This window comes from Caretta caretta, chromosome 6 (genome assembly GCF_965140235.1).
Source record: "Caretta caretta isolate rCarCar2 chromosome 6, rCarCar1.hap1, whole genome shotgun sequence".
Taxonomy (NCBI): domain Eukaryota; kingdom Metazoa; phylum Chordata; order Testudines; family Cheloniidae; genus Caretta; species Caretta caretta.
Window position 1 is genome coordinate 118,067,856 of NC_134211.1, and position 12,234 is coordinate 118,080,089.

The 12,234-nt window shown below is 45.0% G+C and overlaps 1 protein-coding gene across 1 annotated transcript; it reads right to left on the bottom strand.

Annotated features, from left to right (window-relative positions):
• Positions 1-429: 429 nt before the first annotated feature.
• Positions 430-2,407, bottom strand: LOC142072622 (uncharacterized). The gene is made up of 2 exons (XM_075130056.1): positions 1,493-2,407; positions 430-971 (listed from the first exon to the last, which is right to left on the bottom strand). Exons 1-2 carry the CDS (start codon positions 2,070-2,072, stop codon positions 430-432), a joined length of 1,122 nt encoding a protein of 373 aa, XP_074986157.1. The 5' UTR covers positions 2,073-2,407.
• Between the last annotated feature and the right edge of the window lie 9,827 nt (positions 2,408-12,234).

Below are 12,234 nucleotides of genomic sequence, written 5' to 3' on the forward strand. Positions count from 1 at the left end.
AGAGTAAGGGGGAGACGTTTATGGCGGGGTGGGAGGTTGAGGCAAATCGCCTGGCTGCTGGTTACGCGCAGCCAGACACCAGGGCGGTTAGAAGAGCACAGGAGGGCGCGGTACGCATCAGAGAAGCTTTGAAAAACAGTTTCATGACTGGCCAGGCTACGGTGTGAAAGTTCTGTTTGTTTCTCCTTGATGAACCCCCCCACCCCTTGGTTCACTCTACTTCCCTGTAAGCTAACCACCCTCCCCTCCTCCCTTTAATCATTGCTTGCAGAGCCAATAAAGTCATTGCTGCTTCACAGTCATGCATTCGTTATTCATTCATCACACAAATAGGGGGATGACTACCAAGGTATCCCAGGAGGGGTGGTGGAGGAGGGAAGGAAAATGCCACACAGCACTTTAAGCACAGCACTTTAAAAGTTTACAACTTTAAAATTTATTGAATGACAGCCTTCTTTTTTTTGGGCAATCCTCTGTGGGGGAGTGGCTGGTTGGCCGGAGGCCTCCCCACCGCGTTCTTGGGCGTCTGGGTGTGGAGGCTATGGAACTTGGGGAGGAGGGCGGTTGGTTACAGAGGGGCTGCAGTGGCAGTCTGTGCTCCAGCTGCCTTTGCTGCAGCTCAACCATACACTGGAGCATACTGGTTTGGTCCTGCAGCAGCCTCAGCATTGAATCCTGCCTCCTCTCATCACGCTGCCGCCACCTTTGAGCTTCAGCCCTGTCTTCAGCCCGCCACTTACTCTCTTCAGCCCGCCACTTACTCTCTTCAGCCCTCCACCTCTCCTCCCGGTCATTTTGTGCTTTCCTGCACTCTGACATTATTTGCCTCCACGCATTCGTCTGTGCTCTGTCAGTGTGGGAGGACAGCATGAGCTCGGAGAACATTTCATCGCGAGTGCGTTTTTTTTTCTTTCTAAGCTTCACTAGCCTCTGGGAAGGAGAAGATCCTGTGATCATTGAAACACATGCAGCTGGTGGAGAAAAAAAAAGGGACAGCGGTATTTAAAAAGACACATTTTATAAAACAGTGGCTACACTCTTTCAGGGTAAACCTTGCTGTTAACATTACATACATAGCACATGTGCTTTCGTTACAAGGTCGCATTTTGCCTCCTCCCACCGCGTGATTTTGGTTGAATGCCAGCAAACATACACTGCAATGCTTTGTTCTACAGTGATTCCCCAGTACGTGTTGCTGTTAACATTACATACATAGCACATGTGCTTTCGTTACAAGGTCGCATTTTGCCTCCTCCCACCGCGTGATTTTGGTTGAATGCCAGCAAACATACACTGCAATGCTTTGTTCTACAGTGATTCCCCAGTACGTGTTGCTGGCCTGGAGTGGTAAAGTGTCCTACCATGAAGGACGAAATAAGGCTGCCCTCCCCAGAAACCTTTTGCAAAGGCAGAACCGCAAATGCCAGGGCAAAGTAATCCTTTCACATGCTTGCTTTTAAACCATGTATAGCATTTTAAAAGGTACACTCACCAGAGGTCCCTTCTCCGCCTGCTGAGTCCAGGAGGCAGCCTTGGGTGGGTTCGGGGGGTACTGGCTCCAGGTCTAGGGTGAGAAACAGTTCCTGGCTGTCGGGAAAACCGGTTTCTCCGCTTGCTTGCTGTGAGCTATCTACAACCTCCTCATCATCATCTTCTTCGTCCCCAAAACCTACTTCTGTATTGCCTCCATCTCCATTGAAGGAGTCAAACAACACGGCTGGGGTAGTGGTGGCTGAACCCCCTAAAATGGCATGCAGCTCATCATAGAAGCGGCATGTTTGGGGCTCTGACCCAGAGCGGCTGTTCGCCTCTCTGGTTTTCTGGTAGGCTTGCCTCAGCTCCTTCAGTTTCACGCGGCACTGCTTCGGGTCCCTGTTATGGCCTCTGTCCTTCATGCCCTGGGAGATTTTCACAAAGGTTTTGGCATTTCGAAAACTGGAACGGAGTTCTGATAGCACGGATTCCTCTCCCCAAACAGCGATCAGATCCCGTACCTCCCGTTCAGTCCATGCTGGAGCTCTTTTGCGATTCTGGGACTCCATCATGGTCACCTCTGCTGATGAGCTCTGCATGGTCACCTGCAGCTTGCCACGCTGGCCAAACAGGAAATGAGATTCAAAAGTTCGCGGTTCTTTTCCTGTCTACCTGGCCAGTGCATCTGAGTTGAGAGTGCTGTCCAGAGCGGTCAGAATGGAGCACTCTGGGATAGCTCCCGGAGGCCAATACCATCGAATTGTGTCCACAGTACCCCAAATTCGAGCCGGCAACGTCGATTTAAGCGCTAATCCACTTGTCAGGGGTGGAGTAAGGAAATCGATTTTAAGAGCCCTTTAAGTCGAAATAAAGGGCTTCATTGTGTGGACGGGTGCAGGTTTAAATCGATTTAACGCTGCTAAATTCGACCTAAAGTCCTAGTGTAGACCAGGGCTTAGGGAAGGGCGGACCCACTTCAGAAACAATCAGAGAGGGATGCATCCCTCTTTCCCCCACCTGTGGAACCTGGACATTGGTAACCCCTTCTTACTGATTTTGTTTGGAGTTCCCCAACAGAGGAACGCCTGGGACTAAGCTGACCCGGGATGGGGGAGAGAAGAGACAAGAGGAAGTGGTTCAGGGAGGACAACTTTAAGCAGCCTTGGTTGCCAGAACACAGGTAGCCCAAAGGGCCCTGGGTTAGAGCCCAGTAGAGTGGGAGGGCCCAGGCTCCACTCCCCACAGTCCCCTTGGCAGGCAGGGGTTGCAGCCGTGACCACTAGGCCATGCTCTCCACCCAGACCCCGAGTGAGGACTATTACAAGTGCCTAGCACAATGGGGTCCTGTTCTCTGTTGGTCCCTAGGCACTACCATAAGAAACATTAATAAATAAAATAAAGTATAAGTGAAAAATAAGTATCTAACTATGCCATTAATGCTCAGCACTCAAAGATTTTCCTACTGTTGTCCTTCTCCCAGATAAAACAATCAAATTTATAATTCAAAAAGGTTTTAAAAAAAAAAACCTTCTCTATCTTCTAAAATGAGATGTAAGTTTTCTCTAATTATTCCTTCCTCTGTCTATGCTCTCCCTGAAAAGTCATGAAAGAGAGATCACAAATGTGCTTTATTCCTGTTTAAAGGTTTTAATGATGTTTTCTCCCTGCCTGGTGTCAGAATCCATATTCAAAACAGCAGCACTTCTGTCAGCTTCTCTGAGGCTAACGCTATTCTCTAAGGTTCTCACAAACCTGCAATGAATGGAGTACAAAAACTGCCCAGTAAGAATTGGCAAATAGCCTCCAGTGAGTCATCATATGGTACTTGTGCAATTAAAGTACTAAACTGACCACTAGTATTAGTCATCCACTGGTACTCTGATCAAAACATTGCTTTTGGGAAGCATCACTGTTTTGTCCCCTTTCCATTATTTCCAAATTTCCATCAGACCCAGACATTGCTTATTCACCACAGCTGGTGAAGAGGCACATTGTGCCTTGGTCAAATCTCCAAGTTCGCAGTTGCAAAATGGTCTTTGCAAATACACCCTCTTGCACAGAACTTCATTGCAGTTCTTTGCTGGTACAGAAAAAGCACAACGCAGCTTGCAAAATTAGGTTCTAAACGTCTATAAGGATATTTGGGACCAGCAACTGTGGCAGAATTTTCTCAGACTTTAGAAGTCCTCACTAGAGCATCAGCCCAGCTAGGTTATGGTGAGAAATGCCTACTGTTAGTGAGGGATGATGGTTCAGAACAAGGTTTGAGTGTTCAGTTTGATTTAAATAAGCATCCAAGAGTGCAGTCACTTGTGACCCCTTTTCACTGTCATTTTCCCTAGACAGTTTTAGTCTTAAAATGGGCCTGGAAACTGCATATGATCAGGCTTTCTTGTGAGATTCCTAGCATTTCCTGGCATAGACCAAGCCTGAAATACTGCAAAGACTCCAGCTTTGCCCAGAATTTTGTCACTTCAATTTGTCTGTTTTTCTTCAAGTGTTTTAGGTGGGTCTTATTTTCTCTAAAGAAATTATTCCAATTTTGTCCCTCATTCATTCTCCATGAGTCCAGTGAATTTCTGTAGGTAGAGATCGCATTTCCATAATAGAATGCCCTGTAAGGTAAATATAGGGCAACAAGGGCCCAATCCTCCTGCTGACTGTAACAGGAAGTCTTTAGGGCCTGCTCTATGTCTCTATATAATATGGTGAAAACAAGAGGGATTCTCAACAGCACCACAAATGCTCGCACATTCATAATATCTGGCAGAAGCCCATTCAGTAGAGATGGACCTGAACCAAACCCTGACTTGGAAGCCCCACTGATTTGGAGTCTGAATATGGATCCAAAGTATCTTTAAAATGAGCTGAACCAAAACCCCAAATCCAACCCTCCTAGGACTCTGGGTGTCCATACTCTGGATCTAAATTTTCTCTTTATCAAGCAGTCGCATATTCATCCTCAAATGATGAGCCACCACAAAACAAAGCTGGTTAAATCAAAAATAGAGTACATATGGAACAGAAAATGTAACGAGGTAGGGTGAGAGTGGGGGGAATATTTAGAATGATAAATGCCTAGAGTCAAACACACGGGTAAAGAAACATAATTTCTGTCAAACAATTTTAGAGTTGAGGTTTTTAAAGTATACATTGCCATAATATTGTCCATAATAGAAACAGTGAAAAATAAACTCCTAAATTAGTTTCCAGGATAACAAACTAATGGTGCCTTCCATAGTGGGGTAAAATATTTGCAGAGCACTACAAATTCAGAATATACATCATGTAAATACTTTGTAAGGAATCTGTATTTTTCCTCAGTAATGTAATACCGGGCAAACCAGCTGAAGGCTAGAAAATGACATTTGGAAGAAATTATTGCTTTTTCATTTCTTTACAGTCTGACATGAAAGATCTGAATCTTCTTTGGCATCTGACACAAACATGAATAAACCGTATACCAACCATAACAGAAGAAAATGAGAAATTCTCAGCTGATTCAGAGGCAACTGTTTGGTGCCTAGTTTTGTTTTGTTTTTGAGCTTGTCAGTTTACTCCTTCAGGTAGTTGCAGGTTGTGTCCTGGAGAAATTCTGTGACCCAATTGACTTTTTAATCACATATCAGAGTTATTCTAAGTATTCAGGCAGAGCTAAGACCCTGCAGTGAAAGAAGAAAGATACGGGATGATGATATCGAGGCAGCATTCTTATATGAAGAACTGTAGCTGCAAGCACAGAGACATGACTGTTGTCAGCAACGATCGAACCCCGGCCTCAATCAACTTGAGCCAAGGAGGTTCAGGTAACAAGGGACTAGAAGGGCCGGAAAGATGCTACAGTCTTGTCCACATTAGGGCTCTGACTGCAGCTGAACTAGCAGGAGAATTTTGCAGACTTGGGGAGAGTAGGATTGAAAAATTAAACTAATGATGCTAAGAAAATGTCCACATTCGGTTGCCATCTCTCCTGTGTCGAAACTGAGCCCCTGCCATGAGCTCTGGAGCTTCTCAGACCTAAATGGCACAAGTTAGTTGGAATCCATTAGAGACCATGCAATAGTCTTATTAGTTCATTTTAAACTTTACATCCTTCTCCATTTTAGGTGCACTTAATAGGACATTTCATCTGGTTTAAATGGGTTCCATTCATTCAAAGGAAGGTCAAACTCAGGCTGGAAAATATATTCTGATCTAACAGCCTCTGTTTGGAACATCACCTTATATTCAAAGGTTATAATGCAAAAGGGGGTACAAGAAGCTCATTCTGCAATTACTGCCCCAAGTCATGGTAAGCTTGATATTGCCAAGACAGGGCAGAATGATGGCAGGGATGCTGACCTGAAAAATATTCATCTGGGGACATGAGAGATTGCACCATTTCACACACAGGGAAATTATCCAGGGAAATATTTACAACTAAGCACCTTAGATAATAAAACTTGCCCTACACGCATTGTTTGCATTTGCTTCAGACTGCTACAATGCCACTTCTAAGCCACATGACCTGAATTTTTTTTAAATATATTTCCAACATGTAATAGGGATGAAGTACAGTATCACGGCATTTACCTTACTGTGTCAAACTATGCACTTAGGGGCATATCCCCTGGCAGATGACCCAAAATAAATGGACTGGGTGCAGAAGAGGTCTTCAGGTGGCACAAGGGATCTCTGAGAAGATGCAGTGACACCAGGGCACTCTGTGGCTGCTACTGCCCTGGTAACCTCACCTAATCTAAGGTATTTGCATAGCCCCATTACCAGAGTATCTGAGCACCTCACAATCTTTAATGTATTTATCCTCACACCACCTCTGGGAGGTAGGGAAGTGCTATTTTACAGGTGGGGAATTGAAGCACAGAGAGGCTCAGTGACCCAGCCAATGTCACAAATGAGGTCTAGAAAACCAGGGATTAAACCCAGGTCCCAAACACTGCACCATCCTACTTCTCAGGGCAGTTTGCTTGGTGGATCCACATGATCATGGATTTAGCAGCCCCACATCTTCTTGAGGCCACTCTCCAAACCCCTTCACACTAGGGTGCAGGGAGTCCCTATAGAACAGTGGTTCTCAACTCCCCCCCAGCCCCACAGACCACTTGAAAATTGCTGAGGGTCTCAGCGGACCACTTAATGATCTTTCCAAATGTTGTTTGTACTGTTAGCTAACTATTGTAAAGCGCTTTGGATAAAAGCACTATATAAAAAAAACTTAAACGTTTTTCGTTCTACAGATAAAAGCACACTACTCATATTTTAATATCAATAGTCTTACCTTTCTAATGTGATGGATGCGCCCTCTCTCCCCTACCACGGCAGCCCCTGGTCTCTCCCCTGCAACAGAGCTGGCCTGGGAAGGGGGGGAGGGTCTCCCCTCAGCAGCTGCACCCTGGAAATGGGGAATGTCACCTCTTTCTCTAGCTGCCGCAGCCCTGCATATCCCAAATTCCACCCACCCCCTCTTCTCACCCCACTGCCCCATCTTATCTACCCCCTCTTCCCCACAAGGCCATTCAAGGCCTCTTCCCCACAAGGCCATTCACCTCACCTTATGTGTGCGTCTTCTCCAGGGTCCAGGCACCTAATTAGTGGAGCCACGCCTACACGGCTCCACTAATTAGGGAGGTGGTCCTTCATTCTCTCGCGTGCAGCCTCCCAGGTGCGCACCTTAGAGGGAACTATTCACAGACCACCTGAATGGCGCTCATGGACCACTGGTGCTTCACAGACCACAGTTTGAGAACCACTGCTATAGGGCTATACAGAGTACGGAGCAGGGCATCTTGGCTGCTCCACCACTCCTGTCACACAGCAGCGCTGTGCGGGTTCCAGTGCATTCTATCCCTGTCACAGCTCTAAAAAGGGGCTTGGAATCAGCTTTCAACTCTTCCCAACCTGACTGGGCAGCATGAGCTCGTGTCAGGTTCCAGCATGTCACATCTCATCAGCTGGGGTGAAGCATGAGGTGCTACAATGAAAGCCAACATAACATTAAGGGGGAAGAAAACCATGTCATGTTGGAAAGGCTTTAAAAAGTTTTGATTCCAAAACCCATTTGGTTAATCATCCCTTTAAGAGGCTTTCACTGTAATCCAAGGCTTAACATCATGACTTATGAGGAGAGGCTGAGGGAGCTGGGATTGTTTAGCCTGCAGAAGAGAAGAATGAGGGGGGATTTGATAGCTGCTTTCAACTACCTGAAAGGGGGTTCCAAAGAGGATGGCTCTAGACTGTTCTCAATGGTAGCAGATGACAGAATGAGGAGTAATGGTCTCAAGTTGCAGTGGGGGAGGTTTAGATTGGATATTAGGAAAAACTATTTGATGATTTAACTGGGAATTGGTCCTGCTTCGAGCAGGGGGTTGGACTAGATGACCTTCTGGGGTCCCTTCCAACCCTGATATTCTATGATTCTATGATTCTATTTCACTAAGAGGGTGGTGAAACACTGGAATGCGTTACCTAGGGAGGTGGTTGAATCTCCTTCCTTAGAGGTTTTTAAGGTCAGGCTTGACAAAGCCCTGGCTGGGATGATTTAACTGGGAATTGGTCCTGCTTCGAGCAGGGGGTTGGACTAGATGACCTTCTGGGGTCCCTTCCAACCCTGATATTCTATATTCTATATCTCCTAGGGAGCAGCACTGATGATTTAAAACAACATTCTGGAGGTGTGAGCAAAAAAATAAAAAGGGGTTAAGTTAAAAATGCTACTGAGCAGGGTTGGTACTCACGGAGAAGCTCTTGTGAAATGATAATATATACAGAAGGGTTGTCCTATTTGGATGGCAATATAGAAGAGCATGATCCACCGATCCATCATTTCAAGTAAACAGGCAGCAACAGGTTTGTCCAGGGCCATAGTAATGTGCATGGATGGGAAATAGCAGTTACACATCAGTACAGTCTGTGTTCCTGCTTCCTTCCACTTTGACAAATGAACATGAGAGAAACAGAGCTTATTGCATGATGCAATTTCTTACCTAACAGGTAGGTATCATGGAGCAATGAAGAGAAGGTTTGTCTGGGTGTATTCTTTTGATTTAAGGCATCCCCTACAACTTTATACATGTGGAAAGCCCATGACTAACAATAACCCTTATTGTAACATTAACCTGGATCTGAATGCCTGATTTATAGGTTGTAGCAAAAAAGCCAATCTTCTAGTTCTATATGAAGAAAATTCTGGGGGGTTGGGGGGGGGGCTGTTTGTGGGGAAGCCAGCATTATTTGTGGTATTGAAAATTCAGCTAGGAGAAACTAGCCCATTAACATGTTCCAGGCTGCTCTCAAATATGTTGAATGAGAGCTGTTAAAATGAGGTTAATGGACACCATCACGAAGAGGGTAGTCAAAGAGAGCATGGTCTAACAATCATGAATATTAGCAAGCATGACCGCTGAAACAGATATGCAAAAAGCAAATATGTTCCAATTGTTCATGAGTGGACTCCCCACAAAGCAAGCCATCACTTAATATTTATCTTCCAGACCAGACCTATTTATTATTTGTATTGCAGAAGCAATCAACTGGGATGCATTAGTAACTTGGGGCATCTCCATTTGGGTATAATGTGGTCACCCCAGACACATGCCAGTAAAACATTTATAATGCATCATTGGGGCATTTCTTGCTACATAGCTATAATACATAAAAACCTACATTAAAAGAGCATTACGGTTACACAGTGAAGCACTCAAAAGTAAGAAAATACCAGAATTAAGGTTGCCTTTGCAACCTAGGAGATGTTAAGCATTGGATTACAGCCAAAACCTCTCAAGGGGATGATTAACCAAATAGGTTTTGGAATCAAAACTTTTTAAAGCCTTTCCATTGGCTTCAATTGCAGCTGTCTGATCAGCACTTCCGCAAAACAGATCCCAAGGGTTAAAATTGGGCATGCAGAAAAGGAACGCACAACTGGTGAGCACCTGTAAAGTTTGGTTTAAGTGACTTGCCCAGGATCACACAGGAACCCTGTGACTGAGGCAGGACTAGAATTTGATTTCTAGTGTAGCATTCAACTGCCTTAACTAGGAGACAGTCCTCATGCCTCCTGCAACCCCCTGCCTCACTCACTCCACACATTCAGTAAGTGAGACGGGGTCCTACAGTCAAACTCTCTCACTCCACAACCCTGCTCCAGCCACAGAGCACATCCATCCTGTGGACTGATTAAGGCAGGGTTCTTGTGGAAAAAATATGCAGAGTCATGTAATTAAAAGTTGCACCGAACTATATGCTTGACTTTTCTACCTTAATAATGTTCTTTTGTTTTAGTGTGTGCACATGTGCAGTCATCAGCAGGGTTGGACCCTTTAGATCCACTGCACAGACCTCTTTCATGTGAGCTAAGGGAGTAACTGCGAGAGGATGACAACCTACTACTGCTGTGTGGGCCAAACACTAGAGGGAGATGAGACACACTTTGCCAGTGGGTTTTTACTGGTGTTTGCCAATTGCAGAGGAATGGCAAGAGTCTTGGGTTCCATTCCTTGCTCTTTAGGGGACTGGTTTCTAGTGGTCACTGATCCCTCTTCTGCCCCGTCCCCCTCAAACCTGTTCCTGTCCTAGTCATGTCTCTTCCCTACTCCTGGCTCCTCGTCCTAGTTCCATTCTCCCTGCCTATCTGGTCCCAGTCTTCACTCCTCAGGTTTCTCGTCCCAGTCCCATTCTCCCCTCTGGGCTTCCCATCTAAGTCCCAGTCTCCGCCCACAACTCCCAATCTCTTTGCTAAAAGGCCCAGTTCCCTTGTCCCAACTCCTCATCCCCTGTCTCCTTGCCCAAGTCCCAGTTTCTTTAATCCCAGTCACATCAGACTCCTTGTCCCAATCTACTTTGACTTCCCACAGTCAAACTCTTGTCCCCCCTGAAATGCCTTCGCAATCCATTATTTTAATGGAGAGACCTGTCAATATACGCAGTGCGCTTTAATCATCCAAGTCTCACCACCTCGTATGGAAACATCACCTTGGAAATTAGCCTAAGCTTTTCAGTTCTGCAGCAGCACCTTCAATCAGCTGAGGAAATGGAAACTTAACTTCTCTCTCTCTCCCCCAAAGGAGCCCCTGCCTTAATGGATTATTGTACTATAAATGACAGCTAGTGTTTGGAGAAACTAGAAACAGCTTCCTGTGTAACAAAGGGGGCTTCCTAAGTACGGCATGAGCAATCCTGAGATGACTATGGTTAGGGCCCTACCAAATTCACGGTCCATTTTGGTCAATTACATGGTCATAGGATTTTTTTTAATTGTAAATTTCATTATTTCAGCTATATAAATCTGAAATTTCAGTGTGTTGTAATTGTCGGGATCCTGATCCAAAAAGGAGTTGGGGGGGGTCACAAGGTTATTGTCGGGTGGGGGGGGGGAACGGGTTGCAGTACTGCTACCCTTACTTCTGTGCTGCTGCCTTCAGAGTTGGACAGCTGGAGAGCAGTGGCTGCTGGCCAGGAGCCCAGGTCTGAAGGCAGCGCCAATGCCAGCAGAAGTAAGGCTGGCATGATATGGTATTGCTGCTTGCAGATCTGGGCCCTCAGTCAGCAGTCGCCACTCTCTGCTTTGACAACACACAGTCAACCTGTGGAACTCCTTGCCAGAGGATGTTGTGAAGGCCAAGACTATAAACAGGGTTCAAAAAAGAACTAGATACGTTCATGGAGGATAGGTCCATCAATGGCTATTCGCACATTGAGCGGATGTTTTCAGAGAACTATCCACAATGATTCCAAGATCTTTCTTGAGTGATAACAGCCAATTTAGACCCCCTCATTTTATTTGTATAGTTAGGATTAGGTTTTCCCAATGTGCATTACTTTGCATTTATCAACATTGAATTTCATCTGCCATTTTGTTGCCCAGTCACCCAGTTTTGAGAGATCCTTTTGTAGCTCTTCGCAGTCTACCTAGGACTTAACCATCTGCAGATTTTGCCACCTCACTGTTTACCCCTTTTTTGATCATTTATGACTATATTGAAAAGGACTGGGTCCAGTACAGACCCCTACCACTATTTACCTCTCTCCATTCTGAGAACAGTTGCTTTTGTTCCAGGACTGAATACATCCTCAGATGTGTTCAGCTTCCAGAAAGAAGTGAATCACTGCTGACTGTCAGTATTTCTCCAGGATCTGTCTCCTATAAATTCAGATAAACAGAAATAGCATGAAGATCTGCATTAGTGCCATCTGGTAATGGGCCTGACCCAATGCCCATTGAAGTCAATGGGAGTCTTTCCATTGACTTCAGTGGCTATGAGAATAGGCCCATAATCCTCTCAGGGCCTGATTCAGATCTAACCCTAACTTTATACTCACTAAAGTCCATAGACTACATTGGAGTTATCCTTAAATATACATCAGTGTAAGAGAATCAGGCCCCAGTGATTTTTAGCAGCCTGAAGTTATACTAATCAGGGATAATGGGTGTGGTCATTAAACAGCTAGTTGTGACAATCTCAAATTATAAAATATTAAACCTAGATTTTATTGAGTCTAGTACAGCAGAAACTCTGCTCTTTCTTCCAAATTCTAAAACTTAACTGAATTTGCCAGTCCCCTTCTGAGCTTAATTATGACATATAAATTAGAACAGTGGTGGTCTTAACACTATTGTATATATAATCTTCAAATGGAATAACAACCTGCAAGTGGTACTGATGTATTTTTGCTGGCAAAAGCAAAGCAATACTCACTAAAGTGATTCTGAAACGCCCCCATGTAATAGCTTCTGCTGATAGTAGCAAATATTCACTATTGAAT